We start from the raw sequence: 26,726 nt of genomic DNA, 5'->3' as shown, positions 1-26,726 counted from the left end.
ATCGACTAAGATATTTTTGAATCGACAATTAATCGACGATGAATTCGTGTAAACGATGAAGAAGATGGAGAAAAAAATCAAAACCCTAACTAAGAAGAATGCCGGAACAGATGGGGGATATGATTTGGTTTTTTTACTTTTAGTTTTAGATTTTAATTTAGATTGAAGGGTATTATAGTCTTTTCAGTTTACCTAAAGGGTATTTTAGTATTTACATCCAAAAAACACCTCGTAGCAGAGACTATTGGATTGGGATATTAATTCATATCCCCCGATTAATTTCAATATCCCCCAATTGCGCGTTCTTTGGATACCAGAAGCAAAAATGTTTTGCTTCATAAAAATTGCCTATTTTGCTTCTAGAAAGTTATTTTTAAAATTTTATACCCAAATAAACATCTTTTTTTTTTACTTCTAGAAGTCAAAAATCTACTTGTATATGTATATCCAAACTGGCTAGTCAAACTTTTCCTAGCGTCTTCTAATTTTTTTGCTTTTAGATTTGGAAAAGTTACTTCGAGGAGTGTATCCAAAAACCCTATAAATCTTATGGATGCAATGTAGAGAATGACATGACACAAAGCAGTAGCGAAAAAAATATATTATCAATCTTTCTCCTCAGTTATGTGGAACGTGGTTAGAAAAAAACTATTAGGCAAGACATGATGTCTCGCAAAAAAAAAATAAAACACAACACTTTAGTTTTTCGCTTCATCTTTCTTTTTTTTCCCCAGTTAGTGTTTCGCTTCATCCGAGCGGGATATCATGTCTTTCTCACCTAAATTATTTGTTTGACCTTTTTAATGACATTCTGATTTACAGTCCTATTACTAATAAGTATTCCATCACATTTTTTTCTCTCACTCCACTTATGCGGGAGCTTTGCACCATCCATTGCAGTTTAGGCTTGTATATTGCGAGTAGAATGATGTAACGTGGTTTATTTATGAATTAAAGAAAGTATTTACTAATTTAAAACAGTGTTCATTACCCAAAAATCAAAATTGTAACCTCTTATCCGACTTATTTGTAATGTAAAACATTATTTATGACCAAATTTACGCATAAATTTCTGTAAACTAACTAACTTTCAAGCTTACTGACTCAAAAATGGTTGCATCAGTTGAAGATGAAACATGTTTTTCTTCCTTAACTACTTCATCAACACTTGATTGAGTACTACGTGGTCGACTCATCTTAGGTTCAGCATCATGATATGGAACCCTCACTAGACCTTTAACTAAAGTTCATAACAACCGGTCAAACTCTCACAGACTGGAACAAAGAAATTTTTGAGCACCACCCTAGAATGATCAACAAATCAACGAGCTGGATAAAATTGGCATGACACCAATGTTCTATCTGAAGTGGATGTGACTTGACATACTGGGTTTTCCAAGAAAAACAACTCAGAAGTCATTATACGACCCTGCTCCAATATCATGCAACTTATCGGCAACAGCGATCCCGAATCCAATGGCTGCAACTGGGTGATCATAATACCATTTTCTTTCACACAAAGGAATGCAACTATACATCGCGAATGCACACAACAACTTCGGGATCAGCAAAACAACTGGGTTAATGACAAGGATGTCGTTTCTAGCACATGCTTGATAACTTCAATATACGACACCAAATACGGTGATAGATGAAGACTTATTTGCATCAATTAACCTAAGTTAACATTCCGAAATTGTACCATGCTTACATAGGAAGTAAATAGAAATCAAACAATCTCTAGTTTCCATTTTTCTGAAAGTGCTCTGGGTCCAGATGGCTACACTAGTAAGTTTTTTAAAGTTTTTTGGGAAACAACACAATTGTAGTTGATTGCTATGGTTCGTAGTTTTTTCAATCTCCTCAACAGTCACCCCCTCATGAACCACACAAATCTGACATTAATATCAAAGGTCGGTCATGCGTCAAAGTCATCACAATTCAGACATATAGGGCTCTGCAATGTCACTTATGAAATCATAGCTAAAAGCATGGTTAATCGCATACGACGTCTTCTCTCATTTCTGATAAGCCTATATCAAAGTGCATTTGTACCTCAACGATCTATACATGACAACATACCAATTGCCGGAGAGCTTCCACTATATCAATTCATTAGCTCTCACCAAAGTCCCAAACATAGTACTTAAACTGGATATTCAGAAGGCCTGGGATACCCTAATTAAATTGGGACTTCATTAGAAAAGCTTCTATTAAATTGGGATTTCCGACCATTTTTATAGATCACGTTAGGGTATGTATTTCAACTGTTACATACTCGATCAACATTAACGGGACGCCGCATGAGATCCTTTTGACAAATTTGGGTAATTTAAAAGCCCAAAATCTCATATGGATGCTCCGCATCTTACAGAAAACTCCACAAACTCTGCATCTTATGTATGCAGATAACTACTTGATCACATATAAAGCTTCAGCGGAAATTAGTAATCATCTCAATCATCTACTTCAATCTTACACTACTTCGGCGGTCAGCTAACCAACACTTAAAAATCTGAAATTATCCATCATCTAAGGCACAATCAACATGAAGTGGATCAACAAAATCAGGTTTTCAACATGCCAACCACTTCAACCCCCCATCTATATACCTGGAAGCCCACTTCAGGAATGACAGAACTTTTCGCTACATCTTTGCACTTGTACTTCAACTTCTGTCACGAAATGTGAAGGGTTGGATGACGAAATATCTAACTCTCACAGGGAGGTTAGTACACATAAACACTTCTCTAACCCCTAAAGTCAACCACCTTATGCAGATGCATACATCATAGATTCTTCAATTAACCCATAATTGGACACATGATTAACTACGCCACCTCCCTCCTCTCGCAGACCAATGAATCTTAAATATCAACCTAGACTTTGATAGGAGGATAGCACCCCATATATAATTATCTAGCTACACACCAAATCCTAAAGATATACTACAACATCGGGTACAAATGCCTAACCGAACAGCGGATCAATTGCATCAAACTCCTTACTAGCCACCAATTTCCTATAAACACTACCATGTCCCCCAAAAATACAGTTCTTTTTTATTCTAAATGTTGTACATCACACTAACTCCAACCTCTTCCCTCAATGCAATGTTGATCCAGAAACTGTTGTTCACACACTCCTCAAGTGTCAAGTTGCTGCAACAACATGGAACGACCTTCTCACGCCGCCTATCAAAACAGTCAAATACCACTCATATTTCTCCAAACATTCTGACCCCCAGAAAAAAATCCCACAAATTCTACAAACAAAAGCCCATTCATTTATCATTACCTCGTTTTTTTATTATGGTACTTATGGATATCCATGAATTAACTAATATACCGTCAAAAGAAACCAAACCCAAAAACATTATACAGATGACACTCAAACTTCAACAGGAATTCACTCGGTGAAAGAAAATCATACCTCATATGATGCATGGTATACCAACATCTGCAGAAAAAACCATCTCGGTGGGTTGGATTAACCCTAACTTAGATTGGATCAAGATCAATATAGATGAGACGACTAGAGGACAGCCTGGATTTGCATGCTCAAGTTTTTTTCATTGATTCAGCGGCAAGAACTGCGGCACAAGTAGTGTAACCATTGGAAAACACTATCACGTTGATAACATCTAGAACTGTAACAGTATGGAATTGTCCAAAAATGCAATTCGAACCGGACTAAGAAAATATGCTTCGGTTCTTAAACTCTGATTTTTTAACTTCCATGGTATTTAGAAGGAATGATTATCGAAATCAAACAGATAATGCGCCAAATTCCTCAAGTGGTTGTACTGTTCTTGTACGAAATAAAGATGAATTTAACGAAAAATGAACGGAAATCGATCGGAATTAGTAACTCTGTCGTAGCAGCCACTTAATACTTCATTAATTCATACTTAACTTAAAAATAGGGTTCTCTTACAGCTTAAAAACCTGACCAATAGAAACGGAAACCCTAAAATAGGAAATTAATCAAAGAAGGACATATGTCAATTGTTTACTGGGCCTTTATTAGCCAATGATTAGTCGGATGACCTTCTTATTTAGGCAGACAGACAAGAGATAAGGGCGCCTGAGAGTAAACACACGGCTAACCTAGAAAGGCACATGACAATGCCCTCCCCATCAGCACATCCTTGTCCTCAAGGATGGAATTTAGGAAAATGGTGTGCTATGGCGACGTATCTTCCCAGGTAGCATCCTCAGGTGCTGCATTAATTAGTCCACGTAATAAGCAATTGAGATACAGAAATTCCATTTCGTAAGATAGTTCTTGAGTCCAAGGAAGCTGCTGGGATGACAAGTATATTGCCATCAGTATCCAGCACGGGCAGTGAAGGATAGGGAATATGGGAGGCTCCAATGTGCTTCTTCAGTTGAGAGACATGGAAGACAGGATGGGTCCGTGCTTCTGCTGGTAACTTGAGTTTGTAAGCAGCTGCTCCTATCTTCTGCACAATAGTAAATGGCCCATAATGTTTGGATGCAAGCTTTAGGTTTCTTCTCAAAGCCACAGTAGATTGTCTATAAGGATGTAACTTCAGATAAACCTTGTCACCTACTTCAAAAACTCTTTCAGTTCTTGTTTGATCAGCAAAAAACTTCATCCTTTTCTGAGATTTTTGAAGAGTATCCTTTAATAAGTCAATGACAGCATCTCTCTGCTTTAAATACTCAACAACAACAACAAATGTAGTAGCAGTAGAAGGAAAATCTAAGTGTGGAGGAAGGTAACCATAGAGTGCTTGAAATTGACTCATTTTCATACTAGTATGGTAGTTGGTGTTGTACCACCACTCTACAAGATGAAGCCACAGATACCATTTCTTGGGTTGGTGACCACACATACACCTTAAGTAGCTAGCTCTCAAGACAAGAGTTCACCCTCTCAGTCTGACCATCAGTTTGTGGGTGGTAAGTTGTGCTTAATTTCAGTTGAGTGCCCAATGCCTTGAATAGGTCTTGCCAAAAATGACTAGTGAAGATCTTGTCTTTGTCAGAGACAATTGAGGCAGGTAGACCATGAAGCTTGAAAACATGAGAGATAAACTCTCTGGCAACAAAAAAAACGGTGTAAGGATGGTGAAATCCAATGAAGTGGTTGTATTTTGTCAGTTTGTCCACTACTACCAAGATAACAGACTTCCTTTCACTCATTTGTAATCCCTTTATGAAATCCATTGAAATGTGTTTCCATGCATGATGTGGAATTGGTAATGGTTGGAGTAACCCAATATGGAAAGTGTGTTCTCCTTTGTTCTTTTGGCATACATTACAAGTGGAGACAAATAATAGAATGTCCTTTTTCATGGCACCCAGAAGAAGTAAGACTTGGCTCTAACATAGGTTGCATGCATGCCGGAATGGCCAACCACAGCTGAAGAGTGGATGGAATCCAAAATTTTGGCCTTGGTCTTAGCTGAACTCCCCACATATAGTCTTCCTTTATACCTCAAAATGTCATTCAAGTAAGTATACTTAGTAGCTGACTTTGAGTGAGGGAAAGCTGGGCTATAATTAATACTTTGAACTTTGGTGTCATTATCATAACTATCAATAAGCTCTTGAGCCCATATGCAGGTTGAGAGATAAAAGTAAAATGACATCCAGCAGTGGAATGAGGTCTTCTTGAGAGAGCATCAACTACTCTGTTTTCTGAACCTTTTTTGTACTGGATTTCATAATCATACCCCGGGAGATTCATAAGCCATTTCTGTTGCAGGACAGTGGAGATTTTTTGTTCTAAGAAGTAGTTAATACTTTGATGATCTTTCTTTATAAGGAAATGAGTGCCCTGTTAATAATGCTTTCATCTATTGACTGCTTAAACAATAGCTAATAATTCTTTCTCATATGTAGATAGTGTTGCATCTCTAGGTCCAAGTGGTTTACTGTAAAAAGAAATGGCTTTGTCGTCTTGCATAAGGACAACTCCAATACCCAAATCACAGGAATCAGTCTCAAGAACAAATTATTTAGTGAAATCAGGCAAAGGCAACACAAGAGTATTTGTCATGGATGTTTTGAGCTTATGGAAAGCCTCATTAGCAGCAGGAGACCAAGAGAAGGTACCCTTCTTTAATAAGTCAGTCAATGGATTACTAATGAGACCATAATCTTTCACAAATTTCCTATAGTAACCAGTGAGGCCCAAGAAACCTCTAAGTGCCTTATTAATAGTTGTAGGAATAGGCCACTCAACCATGGCAGAAATTTTCTCAGGGTCATCCTTAACCCCATTAGGTGTTATGATGTAGCCTAAGTACTCTAATTCAGACTTGACAAAACAGCATTTAGAGAAATTGGCAAAAAGCTGATGTGTTCTGAGAATCTCTAGAGTGGTGTGTAAGTGAAGTATGTGAGTTTCTAGAGAGGGACTGTATATTAAGATGTCATCAAAAAATACTAGAATAAACTTCCTAAGATGTTCTTGAAAAACAGTATTCATGAGAGATTGAAAAGTTCCAGGAGCATTAGTGAGGCCAAAAGGCATTACCTTGAATTCAAAGTGGCCATGATGCGTCCTGAAAGCAGTCTTGTGGATGTCAGAGGGGAAAGATCCTAATCTGATGATAGCCTGACTTCAAATCAATCTTGGAGAAAAATTTTGAACCATGTAATTTATCCAATAACTCATGTATGACTGGTATTGGAAATTTATCTTTAATTGTGATGTTGTTTAACCTATTGTAATCAACATAGAACCTGCAAGAGTTGTCCTTCTTCTTGACAAGCAGAATTGGAGATGCAAATGGGTTGTTGCTTGGTTGGATGATGCCAGCTTGGATCATTTCCTGTACTAAGTTTTCAACAACTGTCTTTTCGATGAAGAGACACCTGTATGGTCTGAGATTGACAGGGACTGCATTGGGTATGAGAAGGATTTTATGATCCAAGTCCCTTTGAGGTGGGAGAGTTTTTGGTTCAGAGAACACATCAAGGAATTGGTTGAGGACAATAGTTATTTGTGGTGGTGGGGTGGACTGAACAATATTGGCTGAGATGGGGAAAAGTTGACCAACTAGTCCATGGGAATGCTTCTGAAAGAATCTTTTAACTGCTCCCCCACTCATCATGCTTAAAGAGGATTTTTGTTGTACACCAGTTAAGGTTATCTTCTTGGACTTATGCCTGAAGGTGATACATAACTTGGATAAATTGAAAAGTACATCCCCCGGGTTTCTTAACCAATCATCTCCAAGTATTATATCACAACCTCTTAGTGGAAGTAGTCTAAAATCGCCATTGAACTTGTGACCTTGCATAGTCCATTCAAGTTGAGAGAAAATTCCTGAACTTACAGTTTTGCCACCATTTGCTACAGTGGCTAACAAACTGCCAGTCTACTCAATTGAACATTATAAAGTTTTTTCCAGAGCACAGTCAATAAAATTGTATGAGAATTCAAATTGCCTTTTTTCTTTATAAAGCCAGGAATTTTACTAGTGTCCCCTGAGATATTGCCTGTCAGGGCGTGTAGGGAAATCTCCACATCACTCTCAATAGGAGAGTCTGGCTCTGTGTCATGTTTAGGATCAATTACCCTCTTCAGATATTTCTTCAGCCTCCTCACCTATGAGTACATATAGGTACTGTTTCTTACAAATGTGGCCTTTCATATAGAAGTCATCACAATTAAAACATAACCCCTTGGCTTTTCTAGCTTGAACTTGCTCTGGAGTGAGCTTTCTGAGCGGCATTATGGGGTTGTATTTTGGCTGTGTTATTTGTGGAAGTGGTTGAGATGGCACAGTTACAGGTTTTGGAGGTAGGGTGTTGGGATGAAATGTCTTTGTAGTAGAAAAAGAATTAAGAAAGAACCTCTGAGTAGGTTTAGTGGTATTTTGTTGTAGTAAAAGAGTCCTCTCTTGCATTCTGGCAAGTGAAAAGGCATGAAGCAATGTTGTTGGGTTAAACATGAGTACTGACCTCTGAGTTCTTCAATTAACCCTCCAATAAAACTAGATATGAAATAGGATTCGGGAAAATCCTTGTGAATACTCAACAATAATGCTTTCATATACTCAAATTCTTCAGTGGTTAGCTGAGCCAATTTATTAAATAAGCCCACAATATTATCATGAGCAGTGTTTTCAAATCTGAGACAGATATTATCATGGAAGTATGGCCAAGAAATATGGGTCTGATTAAGACAAAAATTGTCATACCATTTAGTTGCTTTCCCATCTAGATTTATAGTCGTCATCCTTGTCTTGAGGATGTCCTGGATATTGTTCATCTGAAAATAGTACTCACATTTTTATATTCAGCTTTTTGGGTTATCGTCATCAAATCAAGGAAAGTCAAGCTTTGGTATCCGGTGTTGCTGATTGCAATCTCGAACACCAGACTGATTGGACAAAAGGAGAGCCACTAGTTTAATTAGAGAACCCACTATCTCTTTGTAGATCTCGATTAGAAAAAAAAAATTCTAACTGAGATTGCATACCATTCTGGATTTCCACCTTCAATAACTATAAATCTTCTTTGGTAGACGTTGTACTGAGTTGCAGGGCTAGATTGTTGACGGCTATCTTTTTCAAATTCAAACACACAAAGATTTTGATTCGACCCAAAGGGTTTGCCGAAAATATAATCGTTGATATTCAACCGTTGCAGAGTCAATTAGGATCGCTCGCCCACCCCCCCTATACGTACTCACCAATCCCCATTTCAAAATCACAAATTCTACACCAATAATACCCACAAACTTCTTTAATCTCACTCAAAGTATTTGAAAAATGGCTCAACCTTTTACTGATCTTGCGGAGTTTATTGTATATCTTTTTGTAGAAACTTTGTATTATTTGTCTATGGGTGAAGAACAAACGTCAAAGTGGTTCAATGAATACGAGTTATTGAAAGACCATTCATGAAAACTTCTACAAGATAATCATAACGTAAATGGGTTGTTTTGTAAATATATATGACAATAAGCAATGAAGTTAAAAAAAATTAAGCTCGATGTAGTAGAGCATTTTCATACTAAAAGAAGTACACTTAATCGTCCTCAACGGAGTTCGTCGGAACTCGGGGTAATAAAATTGGATTTTGATGGAGTTGTACATGGGTACAGGTCTGGTGCATAGGTTGTAGCTAGAGATTCTCCATCGGCAATACTCAGAGCTGCCTCATCGCTTCATCTCCAAAACAGTGTAGTTGTGGCGGAAATATATGGTATTCTTCTTGCGCTTCAACTAGCCAAGACAAAAGGATTTGACAGAGCTCTCATTAAGGACGACTGCAAGCAGCTCATCCGCACCTTAAACGGTGAAAGTTCAGCTGTTCCTTGGATTGTTACTCGCATTGTTGACGATAAAAAAGGTCTCACTAAAGACTTCACCTCAGTTATATTCTCTTACATATAACGAGATGCCAACGACATGGCTCATGATCTCGCACAGCACGCGGTGCTGAATATATAATATCAACACTGTGTGGACTCCTTCTCATCTCCCTTCTTGTGTTACTTATTCTTGTGTTACTTATACCACAGGGGCTTAATAGTTCTTTCCTATTTTCTTTGCGATTGCTTTTTGCTTTTCTTTTTACTTTGGCTATCAAAGAAAAGAAAATAAAAACAAAAAAAACAAATTTAAGGCTTTAACCGTTAATATCAATCGGAAAAAGAATACAACAAAAAAAAAAAGAAACAGGCGTTGGGGCTCTGGCTTTCGCGACATTTGGTGATCTTGGGGATGGGATGGTGAATTTCTTGAAGAAACTACATGATCATTTGTCTATTTGTCTATAGTGATTCAAAAAGGTGTGCGGACCATCTTTGTAATGATTTTGATTAATTTACAATTTCATTAATAAACTTTTAGAAAAAAAAAATTGCAGTTACGAACTAAACTACTAAGGTTAAGCAAGTAGCTAAACAAGTAACCATAAGAAAATTTGAAAATTAATAACAGCTAAAACAAGGGTAATCAGTCTGCCCATCACAACCCAGACGGAGCAAGATTGTTTTAAAGCTTTTTAACAGCCTTTCTTCCATTCAGGCGAGTCTACATCAGCTCTCAAAATACTCAAGTAGTTGGCTTTCATTTTTTTTATATCCAAATATTCACGAATCAAGCCTGCAGCTTCTTCACGCTTCCTCAAGATCCTGTCCAAGCGTGAGCTAACTTAAAATCTATAGCGACATCTCTAAAGATCCTGTCCAAGTTAACTATAAGCTTCTTAGTTAACCTAGCAAACCATTTGAGCATCGTTCATACTCTATCTTGCCATTATTGTTGTTATCGTTTAATCCCGCCAGGCAACGTAACCCTATTTTTCTCTTATGAATGAGCTAACCTAGCAAGGAATGCTCCAATCTTATACTATAAAAATCTCTTTATTTTCTAGAAAGGAATTATGAATCTAAAACACTAGATATTTTTTTTTAACACTTGTTGCAAGATGTTCCATGGCATGTCAAAAATAAAACTAATATGAGGAAGCTAGAACCTTCGATCAGTTCTGAAATAGTTGGAAATAAATTAATCAACTAACAAAGATCTAATAGAACAACCTATATGCAATACACTTGGGGTGCTTAAAGTACATCAATTTTTAAGAATTCAACGTCGGATGCCCTGGTAAGGCAACACAGCAGCCCACAAATTATATTCACAGCAACCCATAACAAATTATATTCCAATAAATTACGTGAAACAACAACTTAAGAAACAATACATAATACTTCCTTCGTTTTTGGAAAATGTTATTTTCATTTTTTTTGTTTATTTTAACCTAAAAATAGATTAAATTGAAAAAATAAAAATAACATTTCTTTTTTTAAAACGGAGGTAATGATAAATTAAAAATTCATGACTTAATTACATAGATGAAACAGATTTATTCAAAACACGACTTAAACGTAAATAAATATTGCAAAGTTAGGTTTCTTAACATACACAGAAAACTAGTACCACGTACTAACTACATGGGTAGATGTTTAGTAGTCTTAATTAAGAACGCTTTTCCCAAGCAAAAAAGATCAACCCCACAAGTAGACCGACTGACATGTTTTGAACGATATAACTTTCTTTAGGAACCTCAACCTTCTGACAACAACATTGTTTAGGAACACTGACGGACCTATAGCTGGATTAAAAAGGGTTTTAGTCCGGATGATCCTCCCAGTCCACAAGCCAAAAAAAACAAAAAATTCTACTCCATCAAGGCTTCTAGTCCGGACTTTACAAGGAAATTTAGCCTTCCTGGGTCCGTCTTTGTTTAGGAACCTGGTCGGCTCCGGCCTTACTGAAATTCCTTGCTGAAATGACCTTCGTACCTAAACGAATAAATTGGCGACCCATTTTTCTGGAGGAATATTAAACCGTCATTGATCAAACAGATCAAGAGAGAAACAGTTAATAAGATCTTAAGAAGTAGAGAGATAGAGGGATAATTACCTCAAAGAGATTGTTGTGAGCTACAACAAGTTTCTTTCTCTTCTTCTGAAAAAGGAGATAAAGGAATATTAAGATTATTAGATGATTGTTAAACACCCAGAGCAGAATCAATTAATATCAAACAAATTTAACACAAAACCCTAACTTCGTAAAAGATAATTGATGGAGAAGAGGGAGACACAGAGAATTACGGCACAAGAATAAAGCAGTCATGGTTTCTCATGGGGAGTATATTTCGACCCAAGAATTTATTTTCTTCGCAACTTGTTCTTACATCCCACTTACACTCACTTGTGGAGCATCTAGTTTTTTTTATATTCGAAAAATATAAAAAATATAGTGATTTTCAAAGTATTACTAAGGTTTTTCTTTATAGGTTTTTCGTAGGTAATAAATTTCTGCAAGAATCCTACTTTCAGACCATCGTTCCATAATGCTGCACCCAGCCAATGTTCATTTACGCAATTTTGTTTACAGTTCAAGTACCTGTGCACTTTGATGCAATGGCATACAAGGACATGCTCTGTATTTTATATTGTCACATTATTCAATATTATCCAAAATGCTCAGAACTTCGTCTTGAAAATGCAGCTCTTGCATCGCAGGAAACTAAGGCATACCAACTCAAAGACATGTGACCGAAAGACGGAGAGAGTTAAGTTCCAAATACTGATGGATACTACGCCATGTAATTGAAAGAGTTCAAAAAGAAGAGTTGAAAACTTGAGAGACTATGGGAAGAGTTGATAATAATTTTAATTTTCTTCTCTTTTCTGATCTTATTAAATAAATTTTATATATAATGGATGATCACAAACGCAAACTGTTACAAATTGACTACTATACTCCATACACTGCCCTAACGCATTCCCAAATTATCAGAAGAAAAATGAATAACAATTTACAAAGAGGAACGGATCCCATAAAAAAACCCTGGAAACTATGACCCCAATCACCCAACAATAAATTTCCCAAGCAACCCTATATATTCCCTACAAAGAACATAGGCCGGCCCCCAAAACCAAACCTCAGAAAAGGACAAATGAAATAACCAAATCAGATAGCCGATAGACGAATGAGCTCACCATTAATCCGACAGCCCTAGCATCGTACCATCCTCCTTACCCCACAATTCTGCAAATTTGAGGTACCGACATGGGAGAATAAGGATGAATCACTCGGGTACAATCTTAGTAAACAAATCTGCACATTATGTAGTTTCGACCCCAGTCCCTCAAAGCAGACCAGCAAGTAAAGCACCAGGATCTGTTGATGATGCGACTGGAATAGTTGGTTGCAACTGTGGTTGTGCAGGTGCTACTCCTAACGATGGGGGAGGAACAGGGGAAGACAATGGAATGCTAACTAATTGTTCCTTGATGAATTCTTTCAACCTGTGGATTGTTGGATGCTCGTCAGAGGATTTGAATAACTTAAACCAATTCTTTCTTTGCTCAAATAACTTTAAAGAAAACAAACTTACTCAAACGTAAGTGCTGGATCCCCTGAAGCAACTGTCATTCGAAGTTGAGTCCGATCTGAAGGGTCGGTTTCAACTCTAACCTAAAATAACATAACAAACTTTATTAGAGCTTACAGAACCCTGAGGGAGAGAGACAACAAGATGATACTACTAAAAGTCGAGCATTTCAAATTGTCATTTTGACACCTTTTTCTTGTACCCGTTATGACAAGTTTATCATGTATTTATAACATACGGTCAATGCAAATAAGAGAAGTAAAGACTTTTTACCAAGCAAAGCATGGCTCGCGGATTTTCTGAGTAGAAAGTTGTACTTGCAACCAGATTATTTGGATTTGGGTCCTGAAACATAAAAATAAACTTTAAGCACCTTTAAAGGATATGGAGAAGCATAGGTTTAAAGAAAAAAATGAGCTTACCAGTCCCGGGGAAACCGTCAACTGAAAACTATTGAATAAGTTTGCCATTTCCGGAAGAGATAGTGGTTTTACGCCTCTAACCTGCTCATATTTCCCAAATTTTAGTATTAGTTGATTTATAGCTATGACCATGGTAACATGTGCTGTGCCAATGAATGTTCACCCACTGATCAATAGTGGTCATGCGTAAATATCCAATCCATCACTACCTAAAAGGACGAACTAATTTGTACGATGAGGTTGTGAGTCCTCTATGTCCATTTAAATTGTCTGAGACTGAGAACTTTCTAGTTTATCTAAATTTACGAACTTCTTATGACAAGCTAGGTGAAGTCACATAAATGCTTAGTAACAAATTCAAATTCTTTTGTTAAGACTGACAAGCAGAATAAATACCACTTCTTGAAGCTTCAAAGGAGGTCCTGAAAGTGATCTCCATTGGGGAAAGAATTCTTCACCAGATACTGATATATGCTGCATAAATTTATTCATGATGGCAGGAATGCGAAGGTTGACCTTGACCTATCAACAAAATACCCAAATTGAGATGTTTTAAATGCTTGATACCTCAGAAGTATGAATATTTCTAAATCTCAGGCCCTATAACCCACCATTGAAGATCCGGATTTGTAAGAGAAATCAAGAACAGCAACATCCCTGCTTGGTCGAAGATTTACAATTTCAAGGGGACACTGCACCTGAAAACCAGAAAAGGAAAAGCTAACATGAGTTAGAGTGTGTGAAGCAGAGAGAGATGAGTTGACCATTAAATATGAATATTTACCTGTGCCCTTGGGGGAATGGTATCAGGTACTGCTGCAATTTCTGTCCTTAAATGTGCTGGTGGCAAAATAATAGCCTGAACAGAAACAAGAGCAGTCGTGTTCTTGTTTCCCAAGAAAAGAACAAGCCTTCCTTGATGAGCACGCCACTCAGCTTTCACCCCAATCTGCTTACACAGAAGAAAACAACTAAGAAACCCACTATGTAGACTGTAGCAAACCCTCTGATTCATGAATTTCTCTTTAAGTCACAAACACCCATTATAAGGTAAGATGGTTGGATGTCAATTAGAAAAAGAAAGTGGAAGCAGACCTGAATGTTAGGGTCTTCATAGAGCACACCACTGTCTTTCAGACACAACGCATTAAACCTTTCAGTAATGTTTCCAATAGGCTGCAAACATGTGATATGATTAGCTGTTACAATCTCAATTATTTTGCAAAGAAAAAGTTCTACCCTTGAAAATATATATATATATATATATATATATATATATATATATATATATATATATATATATAAGTTTACCTGAATTGAGCTTGGCTGTTCTTCAAGAGGGGCAAGTGCCAAGGCATCTGCTGCACTTGTAACACCCTGAGAGGTGGAAACTGGATTTTGTTCAGTTGTGGTCGCAACAGTGGGAGGGCCTTCAATAGCCAGTGGGCCCAAAAGATCACCAAGGAGATCAGCAGACGGCGCGGCTAGTTGAGAATCTACTTTGGTCAAGGTCCCGTTCGTGTGGACCATTCCTTCGTCTGCCAAATTTTCCTGCAAGATTCTACAGTCTTAGGATATGCTTATAGAAATAAATTAATATATTATCTGCTTAGTTTATGGAGAACTTACCACACTACTGTTAATGTTAGGCATCTTCACAAGGCTAAGCTGACCAACTCCAACAGGCGTAGGCGCATTAGTAGGACGTTGGTCAGTTACCACCAACGCATTTGAATTCTGCTGCTGGGCACGCAACTTAATGGCACTTTGTTCCGCAGTGTCAACCTCTGTGTCTTCAGCCTTTTTGATTAATGCAGACTAGTTTTCATATGAAAGATAAAGTTAGTGTTGAGTCAGTCGACAGCCTTTACATGCTACTATGACATGGAGTTTACTTCTTTATTTTAACAAACATTTTTATTACAATACTGAATTGGATTTAAAAGTACGCACAGGAAATGAGCTAGTTTCTAGGTAACGTGCAAGACTATATATACCTCACGTTCAGGAAATTTGGGCATTTCAGCCAATATATCTGCTAAAGCTGCGCCTTTTTTACATAATGCAAAATATTCAACAGCTCTCTGCTGTATTTCAACATCTATGCAACTCTCATACCTGCAGAGAAAATAGAACATAAGAAGGATTCAGAACACATAATCATGTCATGAGAACTAACGTGACGGGAACACTTTTTGACTTTACAAAAAGAAACAACTACAAAAATGTACTGTGAAATAGGATCAAGTGAATAGGTCTCACTTGTTGAATACCGCCCAGATGTGATCCTTCAACTCCGGATCCCATGGTTGAGTATGCATCAAGATTTTAGCATAAGATGAAAGAAGAATAGACACAGTAGGGGTCCTGGAAACAAGACACTATTAGATATTGGAATGCAAAACTAGAAGTGACGCACAGACAAAAATTCACAGGTTAAGCCCTTCTTACGATACAGTTGGAAGCTTTTCATGAATGATGCTAAAGAGTTCCTTGGGGCTGCAACCGGGTCTTCTAGCCAAAAGGTGACCATACTCTCCAAGAAGATAGGCACTAACCTGTTGCAATTATAGTAAAAAAAAAAATTGCATAATTAATAACCAAAGGATTGGTAGCTTGATATTTTTTGTTCCCAACTCATTGGTAACTGTTCCTTGAGGCCATTTGACACCTGTTTCTCTGGGCCACTTATGCAAGTTCTATCCAGCTGAGGTTTCATATCCTACTGTTTTTTCCACCAAGGTTTCTAGTCCCCAATTAAGATACCCAGTAGGTACACACTAGCAACAACCAAAGTCAACCACATACAAAAGACAATAAAGACATCTTATTTGACAAACTTTAAGCTTGAACAAAGAAGGTTCATATGCTCACCTTGACCATTGTTTCATGTATAGCGGGCTTGTCTAGATACTCTCTAGCTTTCGCTGCTGCATAAGGCTGAGAAGATAAAATGTCAGACAAATAAAGAATGTCACAACAGGAGAACATCACAATTCAGTATCTGATAGAACACCTGTAGATCTTCGTTGTTTGTGACAAACTGCACAACACGATACCAAATGTCATCACTGACAAAATCTCCTGCCTTGTCAATCAACTGAAGAATCACATCTATATACCTGTCACCAGAGATGCATCAGAGACCACAATGCTGGACAGAAACCTTCAAGGGTGAAATATCAGCGCAGGAGGGTGCAATGTGAGTATCATGACATGCTGCTAATGTAAAACACCTCTAGCATATAATCTATCCTTACCAAGATAGATCAGGAGCAAACTTCTCTGCAAGGATAGCAGCCTTTAATGCCAACTCCTCGCGCATTGCAAAGTCAGCGGAGCTGAGATACTGAAAACACATCATATAATCAGAAGTTGAATGCCAGACTCACAAATTGAATTTCTGAACACTTTTAAACAAGTTGTAACTTGCATGCTCGCATGAAGAAATACCATCAAATATTAGCTAAAATATGCTGACCTGCAATAACTCCTCGACTATGTCTTTTGCATTGGAAACGTCGCACATGCCATAGAGCAAATCAAGAGCACGCCTTCTAATACTGTAAATATACATCCGAAAAATGTTAAGATCATGCTATATTTGTTGTTATAACACCACATCGCGATGCTATCTAGTTCATAAAGAAGAACCTAAATTTCTTTTTTATAAATGCAGATTAACTCAAATATGCCACCGAGCAAAGAGCCGTATCATAGCTGTACAATAAATGCACCCAGGAAATTGTGCTTCACAACTAAGTTGTTTCTAAAAGAATACTTTTCTTCTGCAGATTCATCCATAATGATTGGTCTCATTAAAAGTCAAAAGTTCAATATGAAGTGCTACCCTCATCCCTGTCCCTTAGACTTCGCATATTATGAGGGGGAGAGAGAAGTACATAAGTACTCGTAAACAGTGGCTGTTTAAAAGTTTACCTAATGTCAGGGTCTTTCAATGAGGTGATGACCTGGGCTTGGTGTCTCTTGATAATATCCTGCATATCTGTTACCATCAGCATCCTAGTCATATTCTCCTGCACATGAGCAAGAAAATACACATAAATCCATGAACCGTAGCTAAATGTACCCATAGCAGCAACAAAGCCATGTTCAGCTGTTAGACCTTAAAGATATAAGTAGCATCAACTCTTTCTCCGTAATTCAGAGGTCTAACTTAGTCCTAATCCTAAAGTGAGCTGTTAAAAATGAAGCATATGAAAATAATGAATTTTCTCAGCAGAGAGATATCTCTAGGATATTGGCAGGTCAAAATACTTACAAGTCCCAAATATCGAATGTTTGGCTCCCGGACTGCAATGAATTTCCCAAGCAACGCTACACACTGAGACATCATTTCTTTTTCAGCATCGAGATGCATGACCTGTATTTTACCAGATATGAGATTAGCAGAATGACAATGTATACTACTAAGTCGATTATATGCTTCAGATCTCAAATATTGCAGCAGCGTATTTAAGATTCTAGTCTAGTTAACAAATTACCAAACCAAGGGCTTCAAACAGAACAGCATGCGAAGCATTATTTTTATTCACATTTTTTACAACATCTGTTCCCATCAGAATTCGTTGTAACACCTACAATCATCAACAGAATTTGTCAGTATAAACAAAATGACAACTTGAAAATATTAATTAAAAATATATGACATCATAGATAACCTCGAATAATGATCTTCTAGTATTGGGATCTTCAACAGTTGGAAAATACTGAAGAACCCTCATTGTCTTAACCTGAACAAAGCAAACCATGTAAGTCCATACATACGGTAGTTCTAGTAAACCCATGGTATTATCAGTATTCAGTAAACATACATAATGTCTTATCTACTTAAATTTGATACTTCAACTGGATGTTAATATACTGAGTAATTGGGTGGAAGAAGAACTCAAATAAAATTATCTAAGTAACAGAGAAAATTACTTGAACAAGCATTTCCTAAGAGATAGCTAAACAAATATTCCCAAAGGGAAAAACATGATTAATGTGCCACACTAAATATTGAGGAAAGGCATGCTTACATATCAGTATGACAGTGGTAAAGAGTAGAGATGTATGTCTTGTTCTGGTATATTATTGCTACTAAGGCACCACAGTAATAGATTAAGAAAACAAAAATATGAACAAATCAAACCTGAAGCCATGGAGACGGGATGCCATAGTAGGTGTACTCTTGTGGGACATCTTGGTTCCTAGCAAGCCTCTCCAAGATCTTTACACATTTGGGAAGACAACTCCAGTATCCATCATGGTTATTTGAGACTAATGAAACAAGAAGGCTCATAACAGACGTCAAGACACCCATATCACGTTCATCAAGAAGTTGAGTCATGCGGTCTGACCTGGATATTTTTTACCCATTGAATTAATGGAGAAGCTTATAGCTAAAACGATGACAACAACAACCTGTCAATGAGCATAGCAGAAGTGTCTTACCACCCATCTACATTGACGACATCGGGATTCTTCCTGTACAACCTTAGAAGGCATAGTGCAGCCTTCTTTCTAACAAGTGGTCTGCAGCTACTGGAAATCTGATAATGATAATGCAAATTTTGTTACTTGTAAATACATTAAATCTAAACTCAGTTTAGAAAAACATATCAGTTATTTATCTTACAAGCAACTTTTGGACATCAGGTGCCAAAGATTCAGCAAACTCTCTTCCACCTATATTTCCAACCTGCAAAGACAAATCAAAACATCCAGCAAATGAGCTTTGGCAGGAATACAAATAAGAGAGTAATCCCGTGGGATACAAATATGAAACAGTAGTGGAGTAGAAAAGAGAACATAGAATTAGTTAATAACTGCATACTTATACTTCAGCATGATTGGTATCCAAACAACTGAAGTAACAAGAAACAACAAACTACCAAGGTGGCGAAAAGCCATTTGATTCAAGTCTTCTTTTGTTCACAAATTACTGTTAAGCTTAAATGCTGTAACAGTTCGTACCATTGTCAATGCCAAGCACTGGAAAGTTTCATTGCGGCCAATGATATCACTGCGCACAGAATTAATAACCAGTCTCAGAAAGTCGTGGTTCTCATTTAGTAGACACGCTGTCACTATGTACCCAACCTGCAGCAAACAAGTCACAAAGTAAAATAATTAGGCTGTAAAGATATCATTCCTCAAGCTGTATGTTTACTGATCAAAGCAAGATCAAAAAAGATAATTACGCATAAGATGTGATTAAGGAGGGAGGGTCTACATAAGATGTGAGTAGCCGTATAGTGCATACCATGTAATAAGAACACCCTAGAGAAGGATGGATCATGGACGAGTAGGGAAGGACAACATAATATACAACAATGAATTGAAGTTTTACCTGCTTTTCTGGATATTTTGGTGCAGAGATCAAGGAAAGGGCCTCCATGTGCCCAAAATCCACATCATACCCCAGCATGTATATGTAAAGCATTTTCCATACATATTTTTTCTTTTCATAAGGAGACAAACCCTGTGACAGCAAACAAGATCCCAGTTATAAAGGATTCTTCACAGACAACTGAAATCATGCATAGGCTTTTTCCAAAAGCAAGTGTCAGAAACACGTGTCTCTATTGGATCAAAGATGCACACTTCTACTAATTCATGCGGCCACAATCAGATTAATTACTTGGTCTCTTAACAAAAGCTAGTAATTTAACACCCAGCAGCATGTGAAGAATGGAAATTGATGAACTGGTTTTTGCGCTATGAAGTGTAGAACGGGTAGCAAAGTATAACACTTGTACTGTGTGTATAACAATCAAATAATCATGGGCTCTAGTGATTCAGACAAACTTTTTGACTGTTGTTATGTTTTGGTGATGAGCTAGCATGTAGTACAATGTATATATAAACAGAACACCAACCAAATCAATGTTTGGCATGCTCAACTACCCATATTGAGTACCACCATATAAACGTTTGCCGTGTGGAATCATCCAAAAGGCAAAATGGTTAAGAGATATTACATAATTCAAAATTTTCTGATTTATTAGTCTTTGTGAGTACTGTACAAGACCAAATAACCCATATCTTTTCGAGACTGATTCATTCCTAGTGTTTAGATTTCAAAAACAAACAACAACACAGAGAGAGAGAAAACCCAAAGGAAAAAACAGATGAAATGCCTACCAAAATATAAGCATCAGTATTCCTCTGAGTTGTAAAACCTAATAATGTAAAATCTTGTATTTTTCTAAGTTGCAACACCTATCTGCTGCCCAATTTAAAAACAGCTCTCCTGTTATCATCCTATTGACCTTTGTCATTACAAATGTCTAAAACACTCGAACTTGGTATCAATAATTTATTCTCGTAATGCTGCTAATGAGCTCATCACACAGGTATTTTCTACTAGTGGCAACACACATCAATCAAATAGACCAACTTTTGAACAGGTACTAACCAACGCACCTTTCCTAAGCATTACTCTCTACCCAAATCAGTATCATCCACCATTTTTTCAAAAATTCACTACTTTTCTACGATTAATCACCCGCATTCACGTTAATTCAATGCTGACAACATAAACTGAAGGTATTAGGTTTTCAGCTACTAATCATATATCAAATTCCAATCAAAAAGAGAAAGCATTTTTTTCGATTCAGATTATGGAAAAATGAAAAATTGAGATAAGAAGACACACACCTTTTCATTTTTGAAGCGAGTACGAATATTCCCAAGTTCTTTATCAACCCTAAGTCTTTCAGCTTCTTTGTTTTGACAGTTTCTTACATCGCTTATAAAAACGGAGAGACCTCTCATACCAGATAAGGCCATCTCCTCTTTTCAGATCCAATTCAACAACACACGATCTCAACCAACAATAACAAAAGAAGAAATCTCTCTCTTTATGAAATCCGAACCTTGTAAAATCTATCACACTCACCTCCCTTATTCCAGATCTAAGATCTTACAAAAATGTGGTGTTGAATTGGGGAAAAATGTTTGCCCTAATTTTGACTGTCTTGTTTTTGTTGAACGAGCGAGGAGGAGAGGGGGTGAGGGTGGGGAATAGAAATGACGACGGAAGAGAGAAGGGGGTGGAGGAGGAGACTGAGAAAAATTTGAAGGAGGAGAGAGAAAGAGAAGACTTTTACTACGACGACATCAGGTCGGTCTGGTCATCTGGCCATCAGCATCATTCCACCCACCTACGTTTTTCTTTTTTCTTTTTCTTCTTGTTTCACAAAAATTTTAATAATCCGTTTTTTTACCACATTAATTGACAGTTCAGATTAAGTGTTTTTGTTAATAACTGTGACAGATCGGAAAACTATGCCTAGCGTACCAGGTTTTTGCAGGTCATAATACCCATGTGCGCCATTCTGATGCTATTGACCAGGCGTTAAAACTTTTCCTCGTACCAGGTAAATGCATGTTCATTTGTCCTTTCAAGCATACTGAACAAGCGTGTTGTTTTAAAACTTAGCTTCCACACTGTTACAACTTACTCTTATCCTGCGCAGGTATAAAGCTATAAAGGCTAATGCCGATGGATTATTTCATGCATCACTGGCTTATGGATTCTATCCATGCTTCAGCAATGACTAAGCTAAATAAGAAAGTTGAAGTAGGTTTGGAATGGCCTATGCAATGTGGGTAGATAATAATGACATTGTTACTAGTCTCATTTTATGCACACTTTTTTTTCTCATAAATAAATATCCAGATGATATTTCAATTCTATCTTTTATCTTTTGATTTGAATTTGATACGGTGAGATGGAATCCTTAACGTGTTCGATGGTGAGATCAGTCATTAACTATTTAACTAATTAAATAAGAGGAAAGATCCCCTCACACTGTTATTTTCACACTATCTCACACGTTGAGACACATTTTTCTTAACCAAAACTAAACAATAACGTATTTGAAGATAATATTTTGGGGATATGTTCGTCTTACAAATATCTACATACTCACGAAAAATGAACTCATTCTGAAACGTATAGCTCCACCATCTACTACTTTGAAAATTGACCGTCGAAAGTCGACTAATGTTCAACCGTTAAAAATAAGATTTGTAGATGGTGAAGTTTGGTATTTCAGAATGAACTCATTTTTTATGGGTATGTAGAGCTTTGTAAGACGAGCATATCCCCGAAATATTAGCTTCAAATACGTTACCGTTTGATTTTTATTAAGAAAGTGTCTCTCAATGTGTGAGATAGTGTGAAAATAAGAGTGTGAGGGGATCTTCCCTCATTAAATACTAAAAAAGTATCAAAGTAAGTAAGTAACACCCTTTAGAAGACTACGCACAAAGTTAACTTCTAATGGGGTTGATGCGCGAGCACGCTTGGATGTTAATAGTACAGGACTATTTTTGCACAACCATGCTAAGTTGGATGTCTCTTGATCAACAAAAAAAAAACACTCCTGGAATTTGACTGCTAATACCTGTACCACGTGTGTGTTGGATTGGTCGCACTAATATTATTTGTTTGACAAATGTTTTTTCATTGGGCAAGTGGGTACTGGTTCTTTAGTGGTTTTATTGCCCTACTTAATGGCGAATCTACACACTCGGGTACTCTTTGTTTTTAAACTTTTGTTTTCCACTTTGTCTTGTAATCTTTTGAACGAAGAGCTATTGATTTTGAGAACCTGGCTAGTTTGGGGCCTAGGAACATCTAAGACTACTAGACAAAAAAAAATTATTTTGAAATTATCCAACTATTTTACGTTATGTTAAAATTATACATGATTAATTAGTGTTAATTTGGATAATTAAGTGATGTTTAATCAAGTTAATCCTGAAACTAACTGCAATTAATCCATCGTCAAAATTTGAAATTTTTTTGATTTTTTTAAACATCTCGACCCATAATCGGTTTATGTTAGTACAGTAATAGACCGATTCTGGATAGAGTTTTTTTAATTGTCGAAGAAAACCCATAAAAGGTTTTTGTCAATGCTCACATAAACCGAATACAACAGTCGGTTTTTAGGGATAACCACATAATCCGACTATTCCATACTTTCAGCAAAATATTCATTACATAGTTTAGGAAATTAGCGCATTACATATACAAGACAATTCAGTATGTGAATTCTTGAATATGGCACATGAATACATCGTCAATGAACCTCCGAGCACGACGGCACAACACCACAAATTCCTTAGGTGAATGAACTTCTTTTCGCCATTGCGAATTCTCCATAAGCCATTGAATCGTTCCAGCTGCAATTGAATGAATTATTACATGTTAGTATGGAAACATTAAACGATCACGTATGTATAAAAATATATAATTACTCACTTTTTCAAGAGGAAGAGCTTGTGGATGATGGTCGTTCACCATTTTGCTAACTTTAACATACTCTCGCATTGAACTTTTTATGTATTGGAATCGAAAAGCTAAGTCTCTCCATTTATGATTTTTTGGATTTGTGGCGCGCTCATACTAGAACTCTTTAACTCTCTTCCAAAACATTGAATATAGTTCGTTTCGACGTTTGTGGAAGAAGGGGATGAATGATTTCACGAGCTGCATATCTACTTCCAGCTCCCATTCCATTTTCTAGGCTTAGAGTGTGATGTGGGAGTGGCTCAAAGAGGTTGTCTTATATAGATAAAGACTCAACAGCTCTTTTTTTCGAAATCAATTCACACAATCAGATTTTAGGAATGTCCGCATGGACCGATTCTGGCCTAGCAAAATCATATAAAATCTGCCTCGCCACAACCGGTTTTTAATATTGCACTTGTAATTTGATTCTTGTCAAAAAAACAAGTTACAGAAAAAAGTGCAATTTTTCTTATTAGAATTGAATTCAATGGAATGCCCACATAGACCGGTTCTGAAGGTAGTCAAAATTCTGGATTTTTTGTTTTTTCATAATCGAGCTTTAAAAGTATATGTATAAACCGATTCTGAACACTTACAAACCAGATGAATGAAATTTTCAGAATCGGCCTATGTGGTGCACCCTCAAAATCCGATTATGAAATTATACCCCTGGAAAAATGATAGAATTGGATTTTATGTGGGTCAATGTAAACCGATTGTGATAGAAAAACTGTCGTAATCCCACAAATTTGGCACATAAATTGTAGTTGGTTCTTTTGTCGCGTCTTAGGAAGACACAGGCAATTTTCAACACAAACCAGATTCAGTCATTCATAATCTAGGGAACATAACCAAACATAATTCGACAATAAGTTTAAGACGTAATTTTTGACTCCATAATTATCCATAGTTAAAAACATAAGTTTGGAAAACAAAGAAACCATTCATTCATCAACATCTTAATCGCCATCAACATCCCCACCATGACCACGATCACGTCCACGACCACCTCGTCCTTGTTTAGCAGGTTGGGCGCTGCTCGATTTTACCTTGAGTTTTCCTTTTGTGGTGGTTTTCGTCCTCTGTTTCTTTGGCTCCTCCACGATCGCTTCCCAAAACTTTGCACCCGCTTCTCCATCTTTAGAACTGTTCAATTCTTCAATCATCTTTTCATTGGCCTCAACATTTTTCCCTTCCCTGATATCTAGCCTTGCTTGGGTTATCAAGTGCCCGACTCGTCTTCTCTGTTTCCATTTTAAACAACAAACATTCAACAAATCATGCTAAAACCATTAACAAAACCATAACTGAGTAACAATACACACCAGGTATTCGAGAGTTGTATCTTTGTCCTCTATCGGGGGCTTCTCATCTACTCATATCACTTGAGTATGCGAAACGTTGAGGTACCGTCGCATGTAACCCGAAATTGCCTCATCATCTGTTTTCGAATGACCATCCATATCATGTTTCTTGTACCTTCTCTTATCTCAATATTTAGACTTCGGTACAGGGTTGTGAACAATCTCAATATCATTATCCAATAACTCTCTCATTTTCTTATTGATAGAAAATTTCTTGTGCTCCACAAGGATTTTTTATATATATCTGCATTGTCTTCCGACTCTCGTCGGGTTGTACATTACATATCCTCTTGGGTGAAACAAAGGCCCTAAATAACATTATTGCTCGGCACCCAACCATATTTTCTTTTCCTTTAGCCAAATCCTTCTTGTAAGTGTCAAAGACAACATATTTCGTCGTCAAGTTGTCCAACTAGCGTCTCAACTTCAGATAATCCTCATTTTGGGACTTCGACTTATTGTTGTAGGTGTACTTGTCTCCATAACACTTACCGTCTCATTGCTTGTTATCAAAATCCCTTTCAGCAAATATTGAGAAGTGTAAATATATCCACGCCTGCATAAGAGCCATATTCCCTCCGATTTGGTTCCTTTGAACCCTAGAAGTCTTTCTCAACTCGTTCAACGAGTGCGCAAGGATGGAAGTGCCCCAAGAGTATACGTGAGTCTTGTCAAATGGTTGCAACAGATGAATAAAGTTGGCGCTCACACGGGCACCGGAAATGTCGGGGAAGATAACGGATCCCGGGATGTAGAGGACATGTGCATTGGCCGTAGCGAAGATACGTTCCTTGGTCACCTCTTTTCCCTGAGCATGAAGCTTCTTTGTTCCCATTAAGTGGTACCTCAAGCCCGCGAGATGGAGTATCCTCTGCTTTGCTTTACCTACTAGCATCTCTGACTTGGTCTTCTCCTCATCCCATTAGAACGCATTCTTGGTGAACTCGTAAATCTTGTCCCGCTCAAGCTCTTGCGCGTAGTTTTTATGCTTCACGGCTTTACCTTTTATACTTATCCTGATAATCAACTTTGCATCATTTGGAGTTATCGTCATTTCGCCAAACGAAAGATGCAAAGTATTTGTTTCCCTGTAAAATCTCTGGCAAAGGAGGAAGCAAGAGGTTTGTCGGAACCAAGAACCAAATTTTCGACCGCAGGCAACAACCATGTAGATTTGACGAGCTCGATTACTTCCTCAACTTCTCCTATGGTTGATTCCGGTGCTTCCAGTGGCCAATTCTTCATCATACTCACTAAAGTTCCTGGCTTCATACGACGAACGTCATCCTTGTGATCCTATAAAATAAAACAAATTTGATGGACAATTATCAAAACATTCTACACGGATAATAAGTTTTATCTTACATAGCATAAGGTTTAGGTAGTTACTATTAGAGAATAGCTTGGTTGAACCCACCAAACGTTGGCATGTCAAGTTTGGTTGTCATATTTTAGTATCAAAACTCATCTAAAGTCGCTTGATTAAATACTATAGTCAACTTCGTTTAGGTTAGACTAGAATGTCTAGGAATATTGAGACATACAAGTATTACTCTGAAGACCTGAAGAATGTGAAGAAGTGACGACTACAACGACGACATTATCCTTCCTTTTGAGGTTAGTAATATTGATTTGATCTTGTTTCCATTCCTAACGTATCTTTCAAGTCGGATTATATTGAAAACATAACATGCGAAGATGTATATAAATAATACTCTAGTGGTTAGAC

At 37.2% G+C, this 26,726-nt stretch overlaps 1 protein-coding gene across 1 annotated transcript; it reads right to left on the bottom strand.

The window, feature by feature from the left end:
* Positions 1 to 12,162: 12,162 nt before the first annotated feature.
* On the bottom strand, positions 12,163 to 21,466 carry LOC113309307 (AP-2 complex subunit alpha-1-like). The gene is made up of 27 exons (XM_026557731.1): positions 20,987 to 21,466; positions 19,677 to 19,808; positions 19,301 to 19,426; positions 18,963 to 19,025; positions 18,779 to 18,876; positions 18,477 to 18,684; positions 18,004 to 18,075; positions 17,827 to 17,919; positions 17,604 to 17,705; positions 17,261 to 17,358; positions 16,803 to 16,884; positions 16,582 to 16,670; positions 16,338 to 16,443; positions 16,196 to 16,261; positions 15,773 to 15,879; positions 15,584 to 15,688; positions 15,319 to 15,439; positions 14,951 to 15,139; positions 14,633 to 14,872; positions 14,417 to 14,497; positions 14,106 to 14,270; positions 13,933 to 14,019; positions 13,718 to 13,843; positions 13,322 to 13,402; positions 13,173 to 13,244; positions 12,903 to 12,982; positions 12,163 to 12,813 (listed from the first exon to the last, which is right to left on the bottom strand). Exons 1-27 carry the CDS (start codon positions 21,116 to 21,118, stop codon positions 12,654 to 12,656), a joined length of 3,081 nt encoding a protein of 1,026 aa, XP_026413516.1. The 5' UTR covers positions 21,119 to 21,466; the 3' UTR covers positions 12,163 to 12,653.
* Between the last annotated feature and the right edge of the window lie 5,260 nt (positions 21,467 to 26,726).

This window comes from Papaver somniferum, chromosome 9 (genome assembly GCF_003573695.1).
Source record: "Papaver somniferum cultivar HN1 chromosome 9, ASM357369v1, whole genome shotgun sequence".
NCBI classification, from domain to species: domain Eukaryota; kingdom Viridiplantae; phylum Streptophyta; class Magnoliopsida; order Ranunculales; family Papaveraceae; genus Papaver; species Papaver somniferum.
This window is presented reverse-complemented; position numbering and strand designations above follow the sequence as displayed.